The sequence below is a fragment of the Aspergillus affinis genome (assembly GCF_023601865.1).
Source record: "Aspergillus affinis strain CMG 70 chromosome Unknown NODE_41_length_255467_cov_85_872513, whole genome shotgun sequence".
Lineage (NCBI taxonomy): Eukaryota > Fungi > Ascomycota > Eurotiomycetes > Eurotiales > Aspergillaceae > Aspergillus > Aspergillus affinis.
In genome coordinates, this window is record NW_026515822.1 from 34,717 (window position 1) to 60,999 (window position 26,283).

A 26,283-nucleotide genomic window follows, 5' to 3' on the forward strand; every position below is an offset into this window, starting at 1 on the left:
GAACTGCCAAGGGAAGTGATGCTGCTATGATAAAACTAATACACAAAGGCGGGTGAGCCTAGATGACCTTGATCTGCCAATGAGAAAGAGACATGAACATAGAAAGGAAAAAAAGAACGGGCCTCTGCTGCCAGGAAATCGTAACTGGAACAACATGACATCTGCGGAAAATGATACTTGAGAACAAACAGAAGAGAAAAAAAGAAGGATGAGGGAGAGTCGGGCAAGTTATGGACAATCATAACTGCAAAGGTAAAAACAGTCTCAGCGAGAATAATAAACAGAAGGTAAAACCCCAGGAAATCCAGTATAAACTCCGAGTTTGGGCATGTAACAAAATACAGAAGATAAAGTCCAAAAATGAAAATAGAGAAGGATCGAAGGTATTTGGAAAATGTCGTCAGGGAGCATCTATTGCCCAAAAAAGACGCTGCTCGAGCGCAATGACTGAAGGACGGCCAACTCATTTGTCCATCTTTTGCCACCCATTCAGGTAGGCCATTAGGCCTACCCCGAATAGCACCACTCCAAGCATCGACGCGTACGGACTTGACTGTACGAGGACATCATGCCGATGCATTTGTGGGGCAAAATTTGGAGGAGATTCAATATCCTTCTTTGGGGACAAAGGCACGGAATCCTCCGGTTGTGGATCGGAGTCCTTTGCTTCATGGCCATTCGCATCTTCCCTGATGGGCGAAGCCTCAACAGTATCGGTAGGATCTTCTTGCTGAGCCACAGGCTTGTTGCCAGCTGCGGACTCTGCGTGTTCTCGTCGGAGCGTCTCGATCATTTCGCCCAAGGACTTGCGCGTTTCAACCGTCTCGATCTCCGCTTTATCCGCACGATCTTTGAACATGGAGACTTGCTTTCTCATCTCCTCCATCTCAGCCATCATCGCCTCGAGGCGATATTGCAATTTGGTCGCCTGATCATCAGCCAAGCCTTCGCCCTCCACGGGTTCCTGTGGACTCGGTGCGGTTGACGTCTGATCGACTTCAGGCTCTCCGGAACCTTGCTTGTCCGTCAAGTCATGTGGGGTGCCATCGGGCTGATCATCAGACGATGCCGCGCGATCAGATTCTTGACCCCCCTTTCCTTGAATCTCCAAGTTCCGCGCCCTCTCTTCTGCAGATTCCCGAGCACTGCGCTCCTGGAGCAGCAGCGCCTCGAGTTCTTTGACACGAGTACCTTGGCTATCAAGCTCTTTTCTAGTAGACGCAAGGGTTTCGATGAGAGATATAATCTGACTCGAGTCGCGCGAAACGGGCGAGTTTCCAGCTCCCAACTTGGGCTTCTCGGTCTCCATTCGCTTGAGGGGTGACAGAGAATCGGTGCCATTTCGCGGCAGCGCATCAGGCTTCTCGGGTAGCGGCTGTTGAGGTGGGGGCGCCGGAGGATCGGAGAATCGTGAAAAGGAGTCGACACGAGGCATTTTTGGCCTTCCGTTGACCTGTCGAGAAGAGGTGCTCTCAGGCGAAGGTTTGGGTTTCTCTTTTTCGATGTGACCGGGCTTCATGATTGTAGTCAAGAATTCGTCGGTTTGGCGAAGTTCCTGGGATTGTTGTTTGGCTTGTTTCATCTCGCTCTGAAAAGTAGTCATGTTAGAAAGTGGACATTGAGGAAAGAAGGGTGGGTCTTATACAGTAAGTCTTTTAACAACTTGTTCAATAGATATCGGAGAGTTCCAGTAGTTCATCTGGCGCTGCTGTTGCAGCGCATTGAACTGACTACTAGCGGCACTCTGCGCACTCCGGTTGCTCATAGTACTCCCCGAGCGACCTCGGAGATGTGATAGTGGCTGGCTCAGGGGAGAGGGGAGAAGTCCACCCCCAGACGCAGGATCTAAGTCACCAAGCGTGAGATCAAGGATGTTCGGTATCGTGCCGTAAACCCCGGCATGCTCCACTTTGGCGGAGACTTTGTGGTGAACGATAGTTTTCTGGTCTTCACTGACGATATCGATACCCAGCTCGAGCGAATCATTTTCGCGGAGCTCGTGGGGCTCTGACTCGCGGTTCTCCGGAGACAGTCGCTGAGTATTAACAAAGGTGCCGTTCGACGACTTCACATCTCTGATCCAGATTTTCCCGGATTTATCGGCCCATATTTCGGCATGCTGCCGAGAAAGAACCTTCGAGTCAAAATATCCGTTGACAGGGGTAGGCACGGTCTTCGCATTCGTTTGGCGGCCGATTCGCAGAACTTCGGGGAAATAAGGGACGTTGATCTGTTTCTTTTCAAAAGTGCCGTTCATGGGCAGCAGCGTTAGGATTGCGGGGGGCTCTCCAGATGGCGCGCTCCCAGCGCGGACGCCATTTTGCTGAGAAGACTGAAGCATATGCTGAGACGGAACAATAGAAGGCTGTTGCATCGCAGACATAGTAGAGGCGGCGACAGGCCCCGAAGAGAAGGCCGGCATCACCTGAGGACGCGCGTTACTCACACCAGAGACTGGTTCTGATTTGGAGTTGGGCCAAATGTTCCTCGATGGTTTCTTTTTCGACGACCAGGTAGCAGATTCAGGGTTCGTCGATTGTCCGGCATTAGTACTCTGGTTATTTGTGGTGACTGTAGACGTAGAGGAATTCGATCCCAAAGAAGAGGAGGAATTCGATCGCTGAACGGTCTTCCGTGGCATAAACATTCGAGAGACTTCGTCCGCGTTCATCGAAGACAGGGCACCTTGTCCTCCGTTGTTAGAGTCGTACCATCCCAAGCGAGGCCCCGATTGCACACTAGGTGGTGATGCCACAGCAGTCATGGAGAAGGGGCACTGGAAACCGTTTGTTTGTTTGTATGTTCGACAGCCGTTGCAGGGCAGTCCTATCTCATCCAAGCAAGCGCGAGTGAATAAATCCCGTAAATAAACAGCGCGGTCGGGTATCTGAAGAAAATACAATCGTCCAAGGAAAGGTCGCCTCAGGATTTCGATCGGAAGGAGTCTCGAAAAGGGGCGCGAAATGCAGCGTCTGGTGCGCCCAAGCACACTTTTCCCGCAGGTCTACCAACTTATTGCGGCAAGTCACGTTAGCATTTTCCCGTTGCCGCCAGATAAACAGGAGACCTCCGAGAGAGGGGGTTGGTGGGAAGGACGACGCAGTGGATGGCACTCATCGCAAGACCCGGGACGATGCAGTAGACATACCTCCGAAGCACAGATACAGGCGATCGAAATCAAAGGGATGACGAAATGATAATATGTGGCAGTCCTCGGGATCAAGGAGGTATGCAGACTCAACCTAAGAAACTAGCGACCGACAGGCTGTCCGCCGGACAACTAAGACGAAACTGAGGCAAGAAATGACCTTACCCCCTTGCACGGGCTTGGTAAGCCGCCAGAACAGCAATAACACGACACTCGGGGGTCTCAACTGTTCCAGGACACAATCGCATGGGTGGCCACTGCAGGCGGGAAAGAGGATCAGCTCACTTCGCTCTCACTAGCCTCAGGCTCACACTCACGTGAGTCCCCCGACTTGGGGAGGAGGAGGAGCGGCACGTGTGGGCTTATGTAATGAGGGAACGATCCCCGATCGGGCAGGCGGTGTCACGTGGTCCTCGGAATGGCCTCGGACCTTCAACCGTTCGACGGGGCCGCAGACGCTGGAGCTTTCTTGTCTGTCTCTGTAGCTCGTTGAAGAACGGAAGTCAAGAAACAAGCAGTCATCTGCGGGTCCCTTTTTCGCCGCTGACTCTCCTGCCTTTTAAAATTATCCTTCTAGAACCTTTTCCTACTTCAAGTTTATAAACTTTCCAATATGCCTGTCGTTGCGGGTCCTCCTCAAGCGCATGGTCCCTCGACCATCGAGAAGAGTGAGTTTCAGTTTCCCGAAACATGCTTGAGAGCTATTCGATAGCGTGACGGTGCATGTTGCGCGCAAGCCATGGACATCAACACTCTGCTATGTCTGCTCTGAATATTAAAAATGGAACTGACTAACCCCTCCGCAGTGAAGATGGGTGCTATGATGGGGTCGAGTAAGTTTACATATCCGCTCGACATTGGGGAAATTCTAATTTTCTTTCCTACTTAGCCGTTGGTGGTATCATGGGCTTCATCATCGGTATGCTGCTACAGGCATTCAAGTCCGCTCTTCGGCAGTTGCTCATAAATCTCAGGAACCGTCACCATCTTCCAGTACGGTGCTGGACCTAACGGAGTTATGCGAACTCTGGGTAAATACATGGTTGGATCTGGAGCCACCTTTGGGTAAGCTCTACCATATTTGGCTTCCCTTGACGGGCGAATGAACTAGTGATGAAACATTGGCCCTGATTGAATTTGCTCTTCTTTGTTCTATGCTGACTCCAGTAGTCTCTTCATGTCCATTGGCAGTGTCATCCGTACCGAAGGACCTCACAACGATGCCTGGCTCCGCGCTAGGGGACCCCCGATGATGCTCCCCCGCCAGAGCCCCCTGCGACGCGACTAAACGATCGATTCTATGCTCTTTGCATGCTGGGATCAGCAGTCGATATACAGTGGCGGGCTTTTGTACAATAGTATCTATCTCGGCTTGTATTTTCATACAGCTTCAGGATAGATGAGAGGGAGAACGCGGGCGATGGGGATTGACCCATGGAGGCGCTGAGAGGATAGGACCATATAGGGGCCTATATAATGTACATATATGAAGCAGCGAGGCGTGGGGGTGATCAAGCTTGGTTATGTGACGTCTCTCGGCGTCTCGACAAGCTAATCACTTAATGAAGAATGACGATCCAATTGTCGGGCAAGGACGTAGGGAATTTTATACGGCCAACCCAGAGAAATGGAGAGCGGCTCGGTCAAGGGCATTCAGTACATTGGTCACGGTACAAAGGTTTAACTCTGAATACTGCCGTGTCCACTATATACATTATGGTGCATCGACATTAGGAAGACGTTCTTCAAAAGACATAACCATGATTCTCCCAACCTCCAAGAAATGCACTACCTCGGTGATGAGGTAGGCTTCATAAACCCAGGAATGGGCCACGTCTGAACGTTTATTAGGGCTGTCGTTTTGATAAGTCTGTGAACCTTCAGGGAGATGAATCTGATGTTCATTTATAACTTGAAAATCTGACGAAGGGGTTGGAAGTGATATCTTATATGTTGATAATTTTAAGAGGCGTAATCAGGATCTATACCTTATATTAAAGACGCTAAGAATTTATTATGCGGGTCTTGTTAAGGATATAGCTTGATTGTGAGAATTGGAAGAGTCTGAATCGAGCTTGAAATCACTAGATTTCTGAAGATATAGATTTAGATTTGTAAGAGTACCTTCGCTATAGGGGGAATTGGCTAGGGCTTCTAAATTGTAGTCAGTTTCCGGCTTCAAAAGGATGGCTTAAATGTTTGTATATCTAGGTTCTTGTGATTCTCGCTGAGACCTGTAAATGAATGGCGATGGTCCTTGTTAATTTGTCACAAATTGGACAAAATGAAACCAGCTCGTTGAATCTTCTATTTGTCTGATAGTTTTTTATATAATTTGACAGTAGCTCATTTTCAGTCATTAACTCTTCTGTATATATCTACCCTTCTACCGAAGATTCTTCAACATTAAGCGTCAAGGAACAGTCTTACAATCATACATTGCTCATTTAAGATGAGTCCTCCGTCTAATGTAGATAAATCTTGAATGGTATCCAGCAAATCGCAAAGTTCTTTGCTAATTGCATTTGCATCAACACATTTTCCGGCACTATCGAAATCGATAATGACCGGTTTTAAATCGCGGACTAGGAAGTTGAATCGATATATGTCTCGATGTCGGATGTCTGAACTGTGCAGTCAAGACAGAGCTTGCAAATATGCCTCTGTATCTTGTGAACCTTCATGTTGTGCACCGGCAATACGTACCACCAAGATCCCGATCACCCGGTCATGCTCCGTCAAACGTCCCAGGAATCGAGGTCCAACCCCATGGCCTTCAATTCATCGGTGTGCCTTTCGAGGTATTAAATCTCCTAGTCAAAGCGAGAAAGTTTGACAACGACCTTTTTTGTAAATTTCGGGGACGCAAATTCTGGTTTGAAGTTTCCCTTCTATGACTAGCTCGCGATAGTCAGAATAGACATCATGTCACAGATTCTGGACGACTAAGAATTGAGTCCGAGCCATGCGGTCAAAATGTGGTTGGTCGGTCTTTGTATATTGTGCGATCAATCTATCGCTCCAAATTACCACGAGAGAAACCAGGAAGGTTCTCTATGGAAGAGGGACCGAAACGCATTCCTTCGACGCTATACTCCGTAGAGGCTCGGTTCAATCGTGATGTATTTGACGAAGCGCCCGCTTCCCAGGAGACGGAAGAAACTTTCACCTTCGTAGACTTTTGCCCGGAGCAGTTCGACCTTGTTTGGCGCTTGCATTGCCGATGGTAGTACTGATAGCAATTCATAGAGGTCTAGACAAGTTGGGAACTCTGTTTCTTTATGAAGATGCCTACGAAACGTTTCAAGCACCACGAGAACTTAGCTCATCTTTGAGCTGGGGTTGAATAATTAAAGCCCTGAGGCGTTTGTGCTAACGAGGGCGTTGTTTCAGCCCTGCAGATGTAAGTGGTAATGACTGGCTATGGAAGCCGGTGGTTAACATATTTAGCCGCCTGGTTGCTAGGATCAATTTTTCATTCATTGGGTTTGCCCTTGCCTTGCGCATGCTAGCATGTTAGTAGTGGCATATAGCTTTGTTTATGAGTGACATAGCTAGCGATGTCCCATTCCGAAGGCGTACAGCAGGTACGAGGCGCATCAATTGTCAGCATGTCAGCAATACCATTCAGGAATTGTAGGTCCGTGGGGGTTCAAAGCAGGTCGCAGAGGTTCTAGCCCAATGCCTCGAGCAAGCAGCCTATCACGATATAAATCACAGTACTAGTAGCTGTAGGGGACCAGGATATTTAGTCAGACCTGAGGCTATAGAGACCGAGACCCTGGTGTCAGGTGACTTGACCCCTCAGTGCGTGATTTCTCCGGGAGGAAACGGCGGATGCATCAATAATCCCCTCTTCCTTCGTTGAATCCCCGTGCACTCGTGTTGGGAAGGGTAACTAAGTGAATTTTCAATCAGGCCAAGCGAAAGCGAGTCAAGGGCCTCGACAGTCCCACTTGTTCGCCTCGCGACGGCCCAAGCAACGGTCTTTGATGGAAATTAGCCGACCTTTGTTGTGTCTCACTGGGAGGTCTGTGGGTAGTGTAAAAAGTTCCTTTTCTTTTCTTTTCTTCCTTTTTTATCTTTTTGCCTCCGCTGCGTCACATTTTATTAGCGTGAATTGGGTGAGGGTCGAGACCGAATTTTTCTTTGAAATTAATTTAACCTAGTTTTCCAGGGATTGTCCAGGGCGAGCCTTGAGGAATTAGTGTGAAGCGGTCCAGAGACAACGAAAGTGACAAGAAACGCCCTCCCGGCCAGTTGCAAAACACTCAAAGAATAATTGTAGAAGAGGAATGTCTTACCATCATCAGATTGTTGTTGACAGCAGAGCACTTCATCTGGCATGAAAGGGACTGAATCATACCAATTTCCGGGTGGATCTTCCTTGATCAGACTAATAAAAAGCGTGCCTGACCAAGTCGTTCAGGAACCGAACCTAAAACCCGATCCAACCGCCACTAAGAAAAAAGATCGGCGATCCAGAATCAACAGCATCAATGCCACTTGCCAACTCAGTCGCTGCTGAGCTGGTTCCTGGCAGGGTTCCGGTCTATTCAAAGCATCAATGCTTGGGCAGGGCTGCCCGTGATATGTTTACTCCTCGTATACTTGACCGCCAATGTTGACGTGCGAGAAGGGGACTGCAAAATGCCAGTCCTCAAAGGACATTCCATCTGGTCCAATCGCTCCACGAACTTATGGGCCAGGGGAAACCCCTTGCGATTGGACGAGGAATTTTCCCGGGGCCCGTTGGAAGGGGTGCGATTGAAGGATCGGGTCCGAAGGGTGCCCACCGTCTCTCGTGTTGACAATTTCTGTCGCATCGTGTGTAGTTCCTATTTAGCCCGACAGTCCCTGTCGCACATTCTGCATTGCATTATTGTTTCCCTGTCGCATTCCCTCCCTCAGGACTGGAGCACGGCACTCCCCCCACGTTCTTTATAACATCAGTACCTTCTGCCCTTCCGGCGAGACGCTCTCTCCTTTGCGCCTCCTACTTTGCCTCGACACCTGAAATTCACCAGTCACTCATTTCGCCTTTGCGACACACTGCGCCGGTTCGACATCGCAGCACCCTATTCGATCCTTTCCTTGCCATTCTTGCTGTCTATATTGGCTCATCATCCTCTTTGAACTGCCGGATAACCATATCGCTACTTGAACTTCCTTGTCTACTCCACTACCGCCGCAAATATGAAATTCGGCGCTCTTACTTCCTCTGTTCTCTGCCTGGCTGCGACCCAGCTTGTCGCTGCAGAGACCTCTTCCACCTCGACGGTGACCAACACTATCACCAAGACGCTTGTCCGTGTCAGCACTGTGACGTCTGCGGACGACGCTGCGTCGACTACTGTCAACTCCCATGTCATCTCCACCACCGCTGTGACTGTTCCCTCCAGCTCCAGCAGCGGCTTTGTCTCTAGCGCCGCTACAAGCACTCATGTGCGCTCGTCCAGCGCTTCGTCCGCCACCTCAACCGCTTCGGCCACTCCCTCCGTTCCGTTGAGCACGGGAGGAGCCAGCATTTCCGATGCCAACATGTCGGCTGCTCTTATCGCCGGATCTTTTGCTCTCTTCATGGGCTGCTGGTGATGACGCTGCCCCTCGCCATAATTTGGCACTAAAGCTCACTACGGGCTCTGTTGTCTTGGGATCTACCTTTTTACGATCAACTTTATGAAAATGACTGCCTTGTGACGGTCACTACTCTTCGCTTCTTTTTCAACATATTTTTCATTTTCATCTTTCTTCTCCCATTCGCTTTTGTCTTCTCCGGGGAGTCCTGATGACACTATCAAGACATCACCGGGGAGTTCCTGGTGTTATGGCTATATACCCTTTGATATACCCCATTTGATGACGATTCTGATAGACGAGTTATGTCCTTGGTCGACGCCGCGATATATTGCCAGCTCGGTCTTAGAAAACAAAATTAAAATTAAAACCATATATTTCTCTACCTACCATCAATCCCGTATATGTTTGAACAAGTAGACGTGATTAAATTTGCAGACGTAGTAGAAAAATCAAGATCTACAGATCTAAACGGATTGCCGAAAGCGGCGATACCGTTATCAGCGCGACCGCTGATAGGCGCGGCGTGTGGACGCGCAGCCGAGTAAACAGTCCTGCCTGGATGCCTGAGGGGTTGACTCGAGCTTTGATCTTTCTGCAACTCTTCTCGGTCTCGTCCTCAGCCGATCTTCATTCTTTCGGACGTCATGCATCCGACCAGCGACCGGTGATGTGATCCGTTCGCCAATTCTATCTCTTTGCAGCTGTTGACAGCCGCGAACCCATCGCCTTCCCCACCACGCGCCGTTTCCCTCCTCCCTCCTCCCTCGTTTTTTCTCTCGTGCTTCTCACCGCACCCTCTCTACCCCTTCGAAATCACAGTATTCCGCGTTCATTGTCTTTAGCCCAGGTCTTCGCGACACTAATTCCACCATGGAGAACGAGATCCCTCTACCTCCCCCGCCTCGCATCCGCCACCGCTCTCCAACGAAGGCGCCCCCCGCCTCCTCCGGTGCCGGCTCCTTTCGCAAAACATACCAGCTATCGCGCTTCGATGACCGTTCCAGTCAACCCTCCAGTGACCCCGCGTTCTTTTCGAGCGACGACATTCCCGCCTCCGGGCTAGAGAACTACAATGCGCCCGTGGCTTCGGGGAGTCGGAAACGACGATACCGAGGCACGTGGTGGGGGGAGATGGTGAAGGATCCGAAGCGAAAGCGGGCGGATTTCAAAGACAAGCGCATGGTCGATAGTGGAGTGTGGATGGGTAGCGATGAATCCGGTGCCGATTCGCTGCTGCCCTCGGAAGATGCGTCGGCTTGGGGGGAGGATTTGTTGAAAGATACGAAGACTTCGGGATTAGGTCTGACGCCTCTGGCGCAGATGATGACGACGCAGCAACGTGCTCCCTTCCTCAGGTCGGAAGAGTCGAGGGAGCATCAACTGGCGCGGGCCATTGTTAATGATTGTCTGGAAAAGGGGCAAGACAGTGTTGATCTAAGGTAGGGATTTCCGCGTGAGGATCAGTTGGTTCTTTCTACTTGAGCAAAGCTAACGAACGGGCCTTTGCAGTAGTGGCTATTTGCGCACAATCCCTTGGGGCTTGTTGCGACCCTTGCAACATCTTACAAAGCTGCCTACTATAAAGGAGCCTCCGATCTCCGAAGAGGTTTATAGCTCACTCGAGCCGTTTCTGCGCCTTTTTCTGGCGGGAAACTCGCTCACGGCCGTATCCGGCGAGCTGTTCGAGCTAGACTCGCTTAGAGTGCTCAGTCTGCGGAATAACAAGCTGACTGAAATTCCTCCGGCGGTCAGGAGATTGACCATGCTACAAGAAGTAAATCTTTCGGTCAACCGCCTCAAGTGTCTTCCCTGGGAATTCCTATGGCTGATCAAGAAAGGCGACTTGAAGCACTTGACAGTCCGGCCAAATCCTTTGCTGCAGATCGAGGAGGCCGACATTGCCCAATGGCATTCGCCCGAGGGAACAGACCCAGACTCTCCCCAGGGAGCTCTGAAGCTCTGTGAGTATCAAGGGCCCGCGCCGGAAGAAGCCTGGGCCCCAATCCATGTGGCTACCGGCCGCGTGCGTCGATTTAACATGGAGGGCCTGCCGGTCGGAGAGGGTCAAACCAACAACCTGTACATGAACAGACCAACCGAGCCGGAGTCCGAGTCCCGGGTACCTTCCCTGCGCGAAGTGTCTCTACTTTCTTTCAACAAATCCCCGTTCTTCGACCAGATCCCCGACTCGGAAATGGAGGACTACCCGGAACTCATCCTCCGGCTCCTCCGACAGGCGAGAGCCGTACGGGACGGCGGCGGACGATCCTGCTCGGTGTGTCACCGGAGCTTTGTGATCGCTCGCACTGAGTGGATAGAATGGTGGGATTGCAGCACGTACGAGAACGGGCTGAAGGGGCCGCGGTGCCCGGGCGAGACACTCCGGCCTCTCCCATTCCGTCGATTGGGGTGCAGCCCGCTGTGCGTCCCTGCGGCGGAGGACATCCAGCCAGCCGAGGTGGACCCTCGATCAATGGATTCGGAGTAGTAAAGGGGTCGACATGACAGTCGTGGTGGTGTACGTTGTACAGATGCATTACATGGATATATTATACGCGTCCATTATCTTATTGGCATACTGGTTTTTGTTGACTTGCATGTATGTAGTAAGACTTGTATGAGTACCAATTCATGCATATAGATTATTTAGCTGTTTATTTAATCATGACATGTCCGAGTGTCAGCCGTTCATGAAACCAAGCAAGCACTTGTCCTGAGATGCCTGAATAGTAGCAATAGCATTCAAAGCTTCGATTAAGAAATACTAGAATACAGCTGATAATTAGCGGGCAAGTCAGTATCAATATCCGCATATAGCGATCCCAACTCTATACCTTTGATATGATATAAGTACAAATTATCACACTTCACCACTCCATCAGATACCCGAGGATTTATTCTCCCCTTCCCTCTCCAAATCCGCAGCCCACAGCGCCGCCCCAACGGTGTTACTGAACGCGAACACCAGCGACAAGAACGGTACCATCTCGAGCGAAATAGCAGCGATACCGAACCTACATCATTCAGAGACACTCATTAGCAAAGAAGCTCGCTTTGGAGACAACCCATCCAGAAAAGACCCATCATACTGCGCCAGAACGAGCTCCCAGCAAGGAAGGAGGGGAAAGAAAGAAAACATACCCGGTATACCCAGCCCTATTCCTCCTCACCCACTCCTCAACCCTGCGATCATCCCACCCCTTCAACTGGAAAAACCTTTTATGAACCAACGGCCCCGCCCTCTGACCCTGCAACCACACATAAACCGCCGTCCCAACCACCGGCACAAGATTCAACGGCAACAAGATCACCGCATTGAGCAGCGCCTGCGGCCTCAACCTCTCAGCGGGCTCCTTCACCATCTTCCCAAGCCGTCTCACCACATCCCTCCCGCTCGCACGGGGCTGGACATGTCGTCCCTCCGCGACGAGATCGTCGGAACCTTTTTCCAGAAGCGTCGCGTCGAAGGTATCCGTGAGGTCGTCGCGGAGGGACCACGAGCGGGCGACGAAGGTGGTTAGGGACGCGGATTCGGAGATCACGAGCAGGGCGGCGGAGATAGGGGCCCAGGGGCCGTTGGTCAGGCTCAGGAGTGCCGTTTGGGGTAGGTAGGTGAAGAAGAACATGCCGGTGGTGATGCCGACGCCCAGGGTGACGGTTTGGCCGAGTCGAGAGAGAAAGGGACGGCGGAGGGGCTCGTGGGTTGAGAGGTAGATCAGCCCTTGGAATGGGTACCACCAGGTGCGCGATAAGACGACATCTTTGGCTGTGCTGCGGAATTTCTGGATCTCCGCGAGGATGAAATTCCAGAGTTGGGTGGCCATGGTTTGGAGGGCCGTGTGTGTACGCACTACACGGTTAGTAGATGCTGATGGGTAGAGTACGCAGTGGAGGTCGAGAGGTCTAGAGATGGACAGTTGGCGATCTCTTTTTTCTCCTAATCGATAAGGCCCATACACGATGCACAATGACGTCACAACCCGTGGTGGCCGTCGGTCCATTTGGCAGTTTTAATTAATATACAGCGTCTTCCATGAGGATATAAAAAGAAGAAAACAAGTAAGAAGTGAAGTGATGGGCTTCATGAGCGCTCGCTAGATCGAAGACAATTCGAAATGATCACAGAGTCAATTGACCCCCGCCTCGCATAGCCAATTCACTTCACTGGTCTTGTCCTGCGCCTGCACACCCACGATTCCTACCTGAACGCCAGCCAAATTCGATATGATGATGTCTTCAAAAAAAAAAAAATCGCTAATGCAGGCCATTTTCAAACCACTAAGAACAAGTCCCTAAAGCAACACAAGAACCCCATGCCTTAGAGGCAACGATATGAAAAGAAAACAGAGAGACACAAATGAGAAGGGAAAAGAGAGGCTATCTATCGTTTTCATTCCGGTTTGGATGCCAGATCGTATCGCCACTGAGGGCGGAAAAGCTGAGAGCGGCATAATTTCTCCAGCCTGGCGGGGGCGCCGACGAAGCATGCTCTTCGACAAGTCCGGTGTCTGACCCGGCGTGGCGCTCAGGGTCCGACATCTCGTCTTCGCTGATCGCAGTGATCAAAACGGGAGCAGATGAAGCACTTTGGTGGGATCCAAGTTGGTGCTGATCATGCTCGTCCGCTTGTTCGGTGCCTTTGTTCTGAGACATGGACCGAACGACATCACCCTTACAAATGGGACACGTACGTCGGCGAGTAGTCAGCCAAGGGGTGCTAGTAGTCAAGCCGTTAGCGAATCCGTAAATTGCCGATCAATGCTGGGGCATCGCAACTTACATGCACTCGGCATGGAATTCATGCCCGCAAGGCAGGCTCATAACCCTGCTTTGTCCGTCGACATATTCCTCCAGGCAGACAACACACTCAACCTGTCGTCCAGTGTATTTGCGGCGCCACAAGGTAGACGAAGACTGCGGTTCTTTCCGAAGCGGGGTTTCCACATTCGATGACGCATTATTGTCCGAGGCCCTTGCAATCTCCGAGCGAGCCTTCGTACCTAACAGGGGAGATGTTGGCGAGACGGGACCCGGGCTAGCAGACCTGCGGGAGCTCGCCGGGGAAGAAGAAGAGCTAATGGTGTGGTAGGTTCTCACGGGAAGTCGATCGACAAGCGATTTCGGGGCTCTCCAACGTCTTCGTCGAATGCGAGATCGCAGCAAAAGAAGAGCATAGACGATTGTCAACGTTAGCAACGGGCTGACGACAAGAACGAGCAGGGTATCGAAAAACGGGCTCGTAGACATGCTCGTTGGCGTCAATGTAATCCACAAGCCCTCATGCTCGAGGGTCGACATGCCCTGGGGATGCGAAGTAGCCCCTGCATCCCGCTCACGCAATTTTCGGGTTTCTCGGCTGTTATGCGTCGAAGATCGACTGGAGTCCTGCTCCCTGTTCTTCGCCCACGAGAAGTGTCTCGCAAACCAGCCTCTGCTCTGTACCGAGCTCCCTGTCTTACCAGAGCCCGGTTTCTGGTTGTCTTGGACATATGTCGCCCTGTCCACGGTGGATCGTTCGAAGGTGCGGTACTCGCCGCTTCCTGGCGTGATGCTGCCGCCTTTCAGGGTGGCCGCTACAGAGCGTGAGCTACCATCGGCAGCAGACTGCAATTTCGTGCGCTCCGACTCCGGGATGCCGCTCGGTGACGGAATAGAACTGCTCCGCGGTGACATCAGATCGGGATCTCGCCAGTCCTGCACGCCGATGACAAACCCATCGCCATCCATGGCATCGGAACCGGTCTCGGATCGTCTGCGGTCATCGGCGACGCTCGTGCGACCATGGCCATAGTCAACGTCATCCTGGGGCGGCTCCTGATCATCGAAATGGTCCACGGAAATCCAGTTAATGTTTCCACTACTGGGTGGACGTCGACTGTTCTCCGATACACTGCCAGCATGGTTGTTTCCGAGGCCAAATAAGGACATCAGGCCGTGGAAGACCCCCGGTTGGTGTACCGTAGGAGCCTGGGACTCTTGGGGCATGACATGAGGTGTGGACGTAGGGGATGTGATAGCGGTCGAAGTGGTAGTCGTTGGTGGTCGCTGCTTTTCAGCGTAATGGCCGGTCAGTCGCGTGCGCGACGCTCCCGCACCGTCCTCGAGGGCCAAATCTTCCCCAGTCTGGGAAGGAATCAAAGACGACAGTAGCTGGGCTGTGGTGTGCGAGGTGAATAAGGCAGGAATGGTCACATTCGAAGTATCTCCGCGCGCGTACATTGTGACGAGACTGCCTCCCCGGGTGTCATCCCCAACGATCAAAGCGATACCTCCACGCCGTTGCACCCACTTGACCTTCTCCAAGAAACCGCATCCACCCCGACTCAACAGGACCACCTTGCCGGTAATTTCCGCACTCTCCTGCAGGGACTGAATGTCGGCATGAGCCGTTTGTCGAGTCTGGCGGTTGTCTCCGTGCTGCTTCGGCGCGCCTGCGCCCACCACCCGAGATTCCGGGAGAGGGTGGTGAAGATGATCGTCGGTGCCGTCATTCGTCGCCGGAGAACCTTCGTCATGGGGATCCCGTTGAGGATCGGAGTCCTGCGGCGAGTCCTGCGCGGTCGCGGGTTCGGTTCCCGCGGCAGGCACAGATTTCCCGATCGGGCTATCGGGGTTCGTCGTCATCGTCTTATCTTGCTTGTGATGGGTTTCACCCTCGCCCCACCCAGGGATATCCGAACAGCCTAGTTCACCTTCGGCTCCAGCCGCGGTCCTCTCACCGAAACCACTGCCGACCCATAGTTGGCCGCTGAGGCCCTTCTCGGGCAGGAGGGGGCCAAACGCGGCGGGTCTGGCCAGGAAGAAAGTAGAATTGTCATCGGTGAGGCTGATGATGGCGGAGGGAGGAAAAAGGGAGGAAGGGACGTTGAAGGAGAAGAGGGCGTGCAAGCCAGTCGCTCGGCCGGCGAACGAACTAGGCGTGGCCAGGCTCGGTGATGATGTCAGAGCCGAAAAGAAGGTGACGAAGATGGGGAAGAAGATGAAACAGAAAACAATGAGGATCAAGCGTGGGAATCGCATAATTAAGGCGAGATGAAATATGAGAATCAGGACGGCCCTGCCCAACACAAAGGAGGGATTCCAGCGAGTCTCAAAATCGGTGTCTTATGACCAATCAAACGGCCGAGTCGAGGGAATTGGGGGGCGGGCGCTCATCGAGAGGAGAGCCAAAAACCCGAGATGAGAGAGGAAAGAAAAAGAAACGAGAAGAAAAAGTACTCGACTAAAACGAGAACTGGGGACACCGCCCAAGACGGGGAATGAGGAGGGGAAAGAGATCGAAGAGAGTCATATGGAGTGGGAGGGGAAGGAAGTTGAGAGGGAGACGGGGAGACGGAGAGACGGAGAGAGGGACCAAGAAGGATGAGTTAACGAGCAGCCAAGAACCCAGCAGCTGCCTGCCTGCCTCGCCCCGGGGAGTCACGGGATCCGGGGCGGCCTCAGGATTGGCCGGATGACGCTCAGGCAACGAAATCAGGGGATCACATTCCCTGCGATGGTCAAGTCATCAGATGGATTTCTCTCTACTTCCTGAAATATAACAGACTTTCCATTCCATCCTTGCAAGTCATTCCTGTGAGGATAACTACCTTCCGTACCAGAGTATAACCACTCGGCCAAACTGTCCGGTTGATGAATACTATCGTGCTTCGCTGGAAGCACAACCTGTTCAAAAGTTATCAAGGGTAATGGTCCGTATGACCCCCACCGATCATGCTGTCATCGGCCCCACCCCTGTTTTTGTTTTTGTCTGTTAATTCTTTTGTTTGATTTTCTATACATCATTACAGCGGGCTGCATGCATGGAAGCACCACATGCTGTGTATACAATATACATACTCAGTGTGCACTACATCAACCGATCCGTCATGCTTCGCTCAAACTGATAAGTCCCACTATGATTACGGTATACTCCGTAGATGCTTCCCTCGGTTTGATGATCCGATCCCACTCTCCCTAATCCTATTATCCTATACGAAGCATCCCCTCTTGGAAGGTCGATCTTAGGGGTGATCCCCTTGGCACCAGTGGGTGTTGTCCCGATCATCGGTTGATCGCACCACGTTCAATCGCTCAACCGCGGTGGCCCTTGAGGATCCATGGGATGATGGGGCAATAAATGGAGCTCGGCGGGGCAGCTTGTTGGCGGCAAGTCTAATGTGGCTGGTGCCGTGGGAACGGTCAACGTACAGAGTAGCTCTTGCATTATGACACCCACACGTCATGACTCCCCCTTGCACAGAGCTGATGGGCCCAAGATCAGATAAAACCCATAGAACGCCATAACAGCTCAATTGACCTGTGTCGTTGCTACGCATCTTCCGTCGCTTCTGTTCCATCTGTATCTTGATCTATTACTACCACTACTACTAACGCCGGACCATGTCTAACCTCTTGCACAAGGTCAAGGATGCCGTGACCGGTCATCATCACGGCAAGGAGTCCAAGGATTCCAGTACGATCTCACCTGCGTGTCGTCGTCAACTCTGGGATTCTTAATAATATCCTCTAGGCAAGCGTCAGCAAGGCGATAGCTCGGTTACTGGCGCCTCTGGATCGAACCCAAGCGCCGGTAACTACGGCTCAAAGGAACATGCCTTCGGAACTGGTGATGCCGGCCACCAGGGCCCGACTGAGTATGGATCTCAGCCGGCTGCCGGTCAGTACGGCTCCGGCACGGGCGACTATGGAAGATCCAATCCCTCTGGAAGCCGTTCGGACACCGCGGACTATGCTTCCCAACCTGGCGCCGGCAATTATAGACAAGGCTTTAGTGGCAGCGAACCGGGGGGCAGCAGCTACAACCCTCAGCCGGGCTCGGGTCAATACCACGACGCCTCCAAACTGGGATCCCAAATGGAGCCGAATCCTCGCCATATCGCCGGAGGTACGCAACAGCAGCGGACCCAATGGTAAATGGTCGTCAATGAGTTTTTGCACTGTATCTTTCCTCTCGGGGTGACTGTTTAATACGTGATTGATGTGGTGATATGGCTTGATGACTGGGAACTTTGGGGACTTAATGGGCAGGGTAAATTGTTCTGAATTGACTTTCTTTTCTAAAATCTTCGCCTGCACTTCGTTCTATCGCCGTAAGAAGATTAGCGGGGACTCCTGTGCTGAACAGTACAACAAATTGGGAAGGCGCGACCAGACTGTCACGCGATGTCTCCTGCTTCCTTCCTCTCTCTCTCTCTCCGTCTCTCTCTCTCTCTCTCTCTCTCTCTTCTCTGTATATCTGTTTGTCTCTCCCCCTCCATGGTTGCTCTCCTACCAGGGTTGATGTCCGTGCAGCATTGCCATGTCGGATGAGGTGGAGCCAAAAAGATATCATCGCCGCCGTGAGTACTCCCCTCTCCTGTAGTTCTTCTGTGAGTAAAAGTGAATTGTGGGTTCATTCTTCTTCATATCACCAGGAAGGAGAACTCGAAAGAAGAAAACCACCGTGACCATTGAGAGCCTTCATCCAGGACGAGCTCCACTGGGGTACCAACCATCGCTCAGTCTGCTTCATCACGATGTGCCCATTGTGACGGAATCTCCCAGTGAACGGCCAGATAAGGAAAATACCTTTCAGGTCAGTTCCCTCAAAGAAACCTTGTTTCTGCCTCTCCATGGCCCATTCCGCTCTGCAAAGCTCTAATCTATATCATTCCTTGCCCAGCCCCCTAGTCCTTATTTTCTGTCCTCTCCTAGGCCCCTTTCATCGATTGGAGCAGCGCAGTTTAACGCCAACAGCCCCTCTTCCCAGGCCGGATCTCCTCCTATTGTGCTTGATACTCCAATCTGCCTGACTCCAACTGAACCCCCCCTAAAACTCAATAGCTTTCATCACGACAAGGTCCGCTCGCCCAGAGACTCTTCGTCTGTGCCTCAAATAAGCGAAGGTCGAAGTGAACCAGTCACAATGAGGAACAGCTTCTATTCGATGAGTAAGAGCCAGTCTGAGACACCCAACCCCTCTATAAGTCATACGGCGCATAATGAGCTAGGAGACTTTGGAGAACTCGCGTCATCCAGACCAATCGCCTTGAGTCAACTTTATACGAAAGCAAACTCACGAACTAAATCTGGCCGAGCCGTGAAGGCTTTCATGGAACAGATGGCTTCCGAAAGCAAACCAGAAGCACCTTCACTAGCCACAGGCTTGTGTGAAACTGGCCAGGACACATATGACACTCAGTTCCCAGTCGCTCATCGCATAAGCAACGGAAAGTATAGCTTGGCTCCCTGCAGAGAAGATCCGGTACCTTCTCGCATCTTTTCACAGGAGCGTAGCTATCATTCGGCAGAAGAGATCGGCGAACAGGAATGGCAAAGAAGGGCAGAAGGGCATCATCAGCAGAACCCTCTCAACTACGCTGAGGACGTTGGCTCTTATTACTTATCGCGGTCCCAGGAACGCAGCTATGTCTCTGAGAGCCCATTCTTGAAGAATAACAGCCATCGCCTCTCAGAACAGGATGTGTTGTCAGTGGAGGCGCATCCCATCGCCAAAGAATCTTCTTTGAGTGCACAGCAGCTCAGGGCAGCCAGTCACAATGTTATGTCCCGAAGTGAACACGTTCCAGAATCGTCGCTTCATCTTTATCGAGCTAGTTTTGATCGGCCTGAAAACCAATCCCCTTACGGCTCGGTGCGTCTTCAACGCTCTGCCTACGAGAGCGCCGGATCTTGCGAGGCACCATCGGCCGAGAAGTCACCACAGGAGCGCTATAAGGATTATGCCGTCATACGGTCAGGGACTATGCCGACGGCCGTTCCGCAGGAGGAGTCTCTTTCAGACACATATAGGTGCTCCACGGAATTTCGACCTCATAAGTCCACATCTCGGGCCCAGCTACCGACACGTGCCTTGGCTTCAATTGCATCGGGCACCGGGCTCTCAGGAGCAAGCGCCCTCGGGCTATCAGAGAAAGATAAAGCAAACGTAGAAGCTGCCCGGTTTCTCGATAAAAATACCCAAATTCCTTTATCGCGTATCAAACAAACGGCACTCCCTGATCCTTTCGTCGAACCAAAGGAGTCTCTGCCATGCGAGACTTCGGGATCGCGTGTTCAATCTGATGATTTGGCCTTGCTTGCAGCTAAACTGGGCGAGTATGCCAGTGACTCACACAGAAAGTTGTCAACAGACCGTCGCTCCCATTCAGAACACGGGACATTGCAATCACTCTGCGAGTCGACAGTTACCGAAGTTCCACTGTTGAGAACGATTACCCCCATCGAGTACACCGGTGATAAGCTGAAAAAGAACTATGATCAACCTCATACGGGACTCCAAACCACAGACACGGGCAAAGTCTTGCAACCTCCTCCCGGGCTTCCCAAGCCAACCGTGAACCATTTCATAGCCGGAGAATTGATGTATACAGAAAATCCTATTCTGACGGGAACCCGAGCTGACGAGACAACCGCTTGGTTTCACACAGACCCTCGAGGAGAGGAATATCTTCGCCAGCAAGTCGCCGTCATTGCCCAAAACCACGCTGAAAGAATCGAACGGCTCACGGGAGCCGATGGCACCACCGCAAAGCAAATGAACCTGCTTTTGGGGAACGTGATTGTGAATCTCCATTCACACTTCTCAGAGTGTAACCAGAATCATTCGATGAATTTACCAGCTTTCGAGGGAGAAAATACCTTTGACAGGGCTACTAGTTTCGCCAGACGGCGCAGTTATTTCGATCGAGACCCCTCCGTTAGCTATTGGAGGTTTCCTCTAGGACGTGTCTTGTCTGACGGGAGCAGACAGTCGGATAAAACCACAGGACTAGTGTCTCCAGGTTACAAGGCATAGAGAGCAAGCTACAACGGTACTAGCAGAAGCTAAATAGGCGTGGGACTATGGAACACCGATTGGGGCGTTGAGGGTGCATTCCAGATAAATAATAATTTACCTGCTTGATATGTTTTACTTTCAATTTCTCCCCATGGTGAAAGCCTGCTAGGTACATAAATTCAGTTCGTGAATCTGAGCTCCTGACCCGTGCTGTCCAAGTATCGATTACCAGTAGATAGGCACTCAATCCCATCCACTGTCATACACCTACTCAACAATTTACCCCCGCCAAATTTGTATAAACGATCAATTAAATCCTATCTGTCTGACCGCACGCAATAACAACATCGCACTTACCCTACCATACACAAGCCACAACTCAGCAGTAACACAGCAAAAAGAAAGAAAAAGGGCCACATGTAGCGCCAGCGTGCTAACACAAACAGGGCGAAGTTAAAATTTATCCTGCGCCAAGAAACAAAAAATATAAGGTAAAATAAATTTGATATCGTCATCAGAAGGGGGAGGGAAAAAAAAATAGAAAAGGTTACATGAGAGCAGGCTCGAATTACCCAAAGCGCCGTGCGAAGCAAATATCTGCCAGAATGATCATATCTCACAGTCTTGCGATATCGAGGGAATAAGTTTGGGGAAACAAGAAACAAGAACAAGGAAGGAAAAGGGCGAGACAGCATTAAAGGGAGAAAAAAAAAGGGTAATGGCACCTCCAGTCTAACCTAACAATGCACCAGGTTTATATGATTATCATTAAGAGCGGAGCAGGCGAGGATGGTGCGGTGAGGGTGGAATGCGGTGCTGGCGATGGGGGATGAGCGATTATGATGCAGGAAGCTCGAGTAGGGCTCGAAGGAGGAGAGGTGGGAACCGTGATTGTTGAATGTTCTGACTTCGTGGCGGTTTGTGCCTCTGTGGTTCGGTCATGATTAATCAAAATGTTCGCTCAGGAGGGGGAGTTATGCATGAGGATGAATGACATAACTTACACCATGAAGACCGGGGCATGTTCGTGGACGCTTAACGTGCGGAGAGTATCTCGAGTAGCATAGATGGTAGAGATGGGATCGTCCATTCGGAGATCCCAGAGTCGGATCTCACCGTTACGACTGCCGGACACCAACTCCCTTAAGCCACCCCGTTGCATGTGGACATTGGTGATCCATTGCTTGTGTTCGCGCCACACCTTGACCATAGAAGTCGTGGGTTTCAGACGCTGGTCGAAAACTCGGACGGCACCGTCACCAAATCCTGCAACGAAAATGTTACCTGCCACTTGATCTGAAGTCAAGGACGTGATGCAGGAACCTGAACGAGCTGGGATATCCTATAAAGAATGTTAGGGGCTGTTAAACGCAATTCATTGAGGGGAAAGGGAGGAAACGTACGTTGGTGCACACTTCCGTGGCGGCGTTCCACACACGAATTACTTTCACATCGCCGGCAACCAATGCTTTACCTTGACCCTGTTGCCAGTCAAGGACAAGGCCGGCATTCCGATTGCTTGGAATAAGCTCAGGCAACGCTCTAAATGCCGTCACGATCTCAACATCCTGTGAAGATTCGTAGTTGCGGAATACTTTGAGGACACCGTCGGAAGAACCTGTCATCAGAAGTGCTTGGTCGTCCTCATTGATGTAGCGAACTTCGTTGATCTTCGACCCTGGGGGGTTGCGATTAGAGAACCAATTCAGGCGCTTATGTCTCTGCCAGTCCCAAATACTGTTCAAAGGTGTTAGTAAGTACCATTAGTTTGCAAATCATCCCACTTACGCAATCGTGTCCCTATCATCCGCGACTGCGATATGATCCTCGAACTGGTGAAAACACATCTTCAGGGGTTGGCTGTTGTTCGTGAGAAGAGCCATGGAGCTATCCCATCGGCTTGTTCCTGCTTTGCCCTTGAGTGGTTGGGTTTCCGTGATGATCTTCTCGTTGCGGCTCCGTCTCCAGAGTCGCTCGTTGTAATCCGCGCTACCGGGCTCGTCGGGCTCATTGGGTTTCATTTGGGGTTCCCGGAAGTACTGGATATGGGTGAGAAAACGCTCATATATTTCGTTGTATTGCTCGCTGATTAGGTGGAGTGATTCTGGGATTACCTCTGTGGACCAATCTAGGAATCTGCTCATCAGGGGAATAGTTGGGGCAGTCGTAAGATCTTTAGACTCGAACCCTCGGGACGTGGGAGTAGGGGCTTGATGATACGCTGTAGCAGGGGCGACTTGATCGTTCACTTCCGGTGGTCGGGTCCATTCTGGGGGCGCCCTTCCTCGAGGAGTGATAGGCATGCGGCTTTTAGGTGACGTCGGGGGCTGTGATGACTGCGGTTCAGTTTGGGAAGATCCACCGAAGGCAAGATTCTTGAGCGAGGCAGCAACGCTGGCCGTCCGTCTGAGACTAAGTGAGAGATAGCCTTCCGGCTTGGGAGGGGCATGAGACTGTGGTGTGGGGGGCGGTGCGGCCTTTGACTCAGGTCGTTCTCGAACATGCTGCTTCTGTGGCACTCGGCTTGATAGCTCCATTATTTCGGTTCGAAGCTTATCAGTTATGGAAGCCATAGGGGACTGCAAGAGAGCTATATGAATGTAATCAATAATCATGCTGCCATCCTGGGCTATGTCTGGGTGGGGATCAACGGAAAGAATGAGTAACTGCTTCCAAATTGTGCCAAACGTGGTGTTGCGAGACAAAGTCTGCGATTTCGATTTCGATTTCGACGAGTCATCAGTCGACCCATTGATGGGTTCTTCCGGGTAGTAGGCCCCGATACCTGCTTGTTCCAATTTCGAAATGAGATTTTTCTTCTCATCTTGGAATTCTTCATAAGCAGCAACCAGAAACTTGTTCTGATAACGTCTAACAAAGGTTGAGAAGAACACCAACAGCTCCTTTCGAACAAGAACGCTGCCATCCGATGACATAGGGAGGACCGCCATGGCTAAGGACTCTTCAATTTGGGCGACCTGGTCCGTCAAATCTGGGATGCCCAAAAACGTAGTGACGGCGTGTAACATCGCAGCTCGGACCTCCGGCACAGGGTCGAAATTAAGCTCGCAGAGCCGCGCAGGGGCAGCGCATCGGATTCCCATCCATTTGGCCTCGGGGAAATCGGACCAGAGCATACTTATGCATAGACAGGACCACTGCCGCAGCAAAGGATTCTCAACGTCCATCAAGTGCCTCAGACAAGAATCAAACAGTTCGGCGGAGAGACACACATTCTGTCCCTGGGGATAGTTTTTGCAGAAGATCGACACGATGAACGCGCACATTGCTCGGTGTTCGCTGGCATTGCCCACTGGGATCGGTGAAGAGGGGTTGAGAATAGAAATGAAATAATGAATTCCATTGTCCTTCAATAGGTCGTTTTGGACGGTATGGTCAACCGCCATGATCCTAGCCCAGATGAACACCATCACAGGCTTGAGTTCCTGGGCTGCAGACTGTAAAAGCTTAACGACGTAAGGGAAGATACCAATGCTTAACGCCAGATGAACCGCCCAAGGACCCAGATCGAGGAATTTGCTGAGCAAGATCAATGCTCTTAGTCTGTGGGCCTGGCTCAGAAGAACCTGCAAGACAATAGGCAGCTGATCCGGGGGGTTCTTTTCCGTCGGTCCCGACGATAGATAGACCTCAAAGGCAGTGAGTTGTTCAGCAAAGAAAGACGAATGCTGGTAGTCATAGTGCTTGCGACCTTCGTCGTTTTCAATCAAGGCCGGAAGTTGGGACAAGACCATCTCGACAGCCAGATCCCAGCTTTTCCACAGAGGATGATGGTGCGTCTCTGGAAGTTCTGGAGATGAGATCGGATGGCACTTGTATGTACGCATGATCCGTTCACTGAGCAAGAAATTCCGAAAGAGAGCAGCGACCATCAAGTCCTGGCGGAACAGCTTCTTGAACAGGGTTCGCGGAAGGGTATTCCATGCAATGGTGTCGGTGATTGCTGTAAAAATCCAATTAAGCTCTCCAAGAGGACTTCTGCGATCCTGTAGACGGCCTGGGACTCTAAAGTCATCGATAGAGAAATTGGATTGCAAGGGATTTTGGAGGATGAAGAACCGTAGAGCGATATCGATCGGTGTAGTCAAGCAACATGTGAAGAGATCAGCGGGAAGATCTGGGTTGGTCGGCAAGGACTCGCTCTTTTGGCAGGCCGCGAGAATTATACAATCGCCGTAGCTTTGAACAATGACGTTGGGATCTCGCTTCTTGGCTTCGGTGTTCTCCTTCTCATGCTTTTCGACGAAAGTGTGGAAATTTTGGACGATGTTCCCTGCATGCGATACGTCGAAAACAAAAAGGCTAGGACCAGCAAGCCAGGATTGCAAATCGTACAAAGACACGGGAATATACTGCGTGTAATTCTTGTTGAACACCCAGATCTCGCCCGATTGGGTAGGAAGAGGAACACCATGGCCGTTGTAGTGAAAGAGGACTCTCTCGTCCTTAGCATTTCGTCGCAGCGATATGCAGAACTTCTTGGTCTCATCGACGGAAGGATCCAAATACTGTTTGTACCTTGTCCGCAAACTGAGAGTCTCATACTGCTCCTGCAGCTTCTTCCCTATCTGCTCCATGATCTTAGTCTGGCCGCCACCGGTAGTGGACGTTGGGTCAACCCAGCATTCCAGTTTCGCTGTCGGGTTCGTCTTTACCACATCAGGGGGGTCAACGCCGATGTTTAAGCATATAGCCAACGCAGCAGAAACTGTTTTCAGCCGGTCCTTCATACGCCAGTCTTGACTTGGCCAGCTACCGACGGGGTCCCTTGGAATACCATCAGTCTCGTGGCGCTTCTCGGTGAAATACATGTAGAAATTCTGTAGAGTCCCAGGTTCATCAGCAAAGAATGCGCAGAGGCAGCTAGTCAAATGGTGATTTCACTCACCGAGTGGAGTATTTTGAGATATTCGCTCGACGTATACTCCTCCTGCCATCCGTGTCTCATAGCAAAATCCTCCTCGTCATCCCCAAAAGCGGATCTTTCGAAGCCCACCCTAGGTCCATAGTCACTCTTTGCTCTTTTCAAGGCAGCTGTTGGCCGAGCGGAATCTGAGGCCCGATCCGAAGTCAATCGAGGAGCGGAATCGATGATGGCTGAATTCTCGCCCGACGAGCTGGTTGGTCTGCCGGGCGGAGTAGTCAACGGGGGTGGTTTGTGTTCGACGGTGGTAAATGATCGGTGATGGGACGTCGTGGGAGCGGGGGATCTATCGCGCGGAGGGATATGGGTTTCCAGGTCCGGGCCGAAAGCAACGCGAACGGACTTGGTCGGATTCCTTCTAGGTTCAGAATGGGGCTCGGCCTGAGCACTGGAAGCCTGTGGTTTCATTGTGGAATTCTCGTTCATGGTAACTCTGGGGTCCTTCATTGTACAGAGACCGTCATATTCATGCAGGAGAGGAAGAGTGTCGTCATGGGAAAAGAACGGATGTCTAAGGTAAATGGATTAGATGGTCCCTCATTCAAGCTGCAAGAGAGAATCTGTAGTCACGATAGACTATAGAAAAGGCTCATGTTGTGGGGCGGATGCACATCCACCTGTATGTTCTCACCTAATCAAGAATCATATCACAGCGTGCGTGCAGTGAGAACAAGCCTGACCAGCATACCCAATCATGAGGCTCTGCCGTCCGTGATCTCGGGGCCTTTCGAGGTTCCAGAAATGTCTGTCTTTGCGATAAATGAGATCAAATAAGAGATTATCAGAGAACTATCAACACGAGAAGAGTTCTAACTGTCTGACTCAACC

General features: G+C 51.4%; 8 protein-coding genes across 8 annotated transcripts; 4 read left to right on the forward strand and 4 right to left on the reverse strand.

The window, feature by feature from the left end:
* Positions 1-463: 463 nt before the first annotated feature.
* Positions 464-2,764, reverse strand: KD926_007270 (putative cytoplasm to vacuole targeting Vps64; the record flags this gene model as incomplete). Its single annotated transcript, XM_053100108.1, has 2 exons — positions 464-1,588; positions 1,664-2,764. The coding sequence occupies 2 exons, from the start codon at positions 2,762-2,764 to the stop codon at positions 464-466; spliced, it is 2,226 nt and encodes a 741-aa protein (XP_052956140.1).
* Positions 2,765-3,761: 997 nt separating this feature from the next.
* Positions 3,762-4,436, forward strand: KD926_007271 (MGR2/ROMO1 family protein; the record flags this gene model as incomplete). The annotated part of the gene is made up of 5 exons (XM_053100110.1): positions 3,762-3,816; positions 3,955-3,981; positions 4,038-4,067; positions 4,123-4,213; positions 4,319-4,436. 5 exons carry the CDS (start codon positions 3,762-3,764, stop codon positions 4,434-4,436), a joined length of 321 nt encoding a protein of 106 aa, XP_052956141.1.
* Positions 4,437-8,344: 3,908 nt separating this feature from the next.
* Positions 8,345-8,743, forward strand: KD926_007272 (uncharacterized protein; the record flags this gene model as incomplete). Its single annotated transcript, XM_053100111.1, has 1 exon — positions 8,345-8,743. The coding sequence occupies one exon, from the start codon at positions 8,345-8,347 to the stop codon at positions 8,741-8,743; it is 399 nt and encodes a 132-aa protein (XP_052956142.1).
* Positions 8,744-9,598: 855 nt separating this feature from the next.
* KD926_007273 (leucine-rich repeat domain-containing protein) lies at positions 9,599-11,216 on the forward strand (the record flags this gene model as incomplete). Its single annotated transcript, XM_053100112.1, has 2 exons — positions 9,599-10,167; positions 10,238-11,216. 2 exons carry the CDS (start codon positions 9,599-9,601, stop codon positions 11,214-11,216), a joined length of 1,548 nt encoding a protein of 515 aa, XP_052956143.1.
* Positions 11,217-11,606: 390 nt separating this feature from the next.
* Positions 11,607-12,552, reverse strand: KD926_007274 (EI24 domain-containing protein; the record flags this gene model as incomplete). The annotated part of the gene is made up of 2 exons (XM_053100113.1): positions 11,607-11,742; positions 11,870-12,552. The coding sequence occupies 2 exons, from the start codon at positions 12,550-12,552 to the stop codon at positions 11,607-11,609; spliced, it is 819 nt and encodes a 272-aa protein (XP_052956144.1).
* A 553-nt stretch (positions 12,553-13,105) lies between these two features.
* KD926_007275 (PA and RING finger domain protein) lies at positions 13,106-15,748 on the reverse strand (the record flags this gene model as incomplete). The annotated part of the gene is made up of 2 exons (XM_053100114.1): positions 13,106-13,445; positions 13,509-15,748. The coding sequence occupies 2 exons, from the start codon at positions 15,746-15,748 to the stop codon at positions 13,106-13,108; spliced, it is 2,580 nt and encodes an 859-aa protein (XP_052956145.1).
* Positions 15,749-17,110: 1,362 nt separating this feature from the next.
* Positions 17,111-20,528, forward strand: KD926_007276 (uncharacterized protein; the record flags this gene model as incomplete). Its single annotated transcript, XM_053100115.1, has 3 exons — positions 17,111-17,183; positions 17,241-17,640; positions 18,425-20,528. The coding sequence occupies 3 exons, from the start codon at positions 17,111-17,113 to the stop codon at positions 20,526-20,528; spliced, it is 2,577 nt and encodes an 858-aa protein (XP_052956146.1).
* Positions 20,529-21,247: 719 nt separating this feature from the next.
* KD926_007277 (ubiquitin-binding TORC1 subunit KOG1) lies at positions 21,248-25,902 on the reverse strand (the record flags this gene model as incomplete). Its single annotated transcript, XM_053100116.1, has 5 exons — positions 21,248-21,437; positions 21,515-21,852; positions 21,914-22,247; positions 22,299-25,351; positions 25,420-25,902. 5 exons carry the CDS (start codon positions 25,900-25,902, stop codon positions 21,248-21,250), a joined length of 4,398 nt encoding a protein of 1,465 aa, XP_052956147.1.
* Positions 25,903-26,283: the final 381 nt, after the last annotated feature.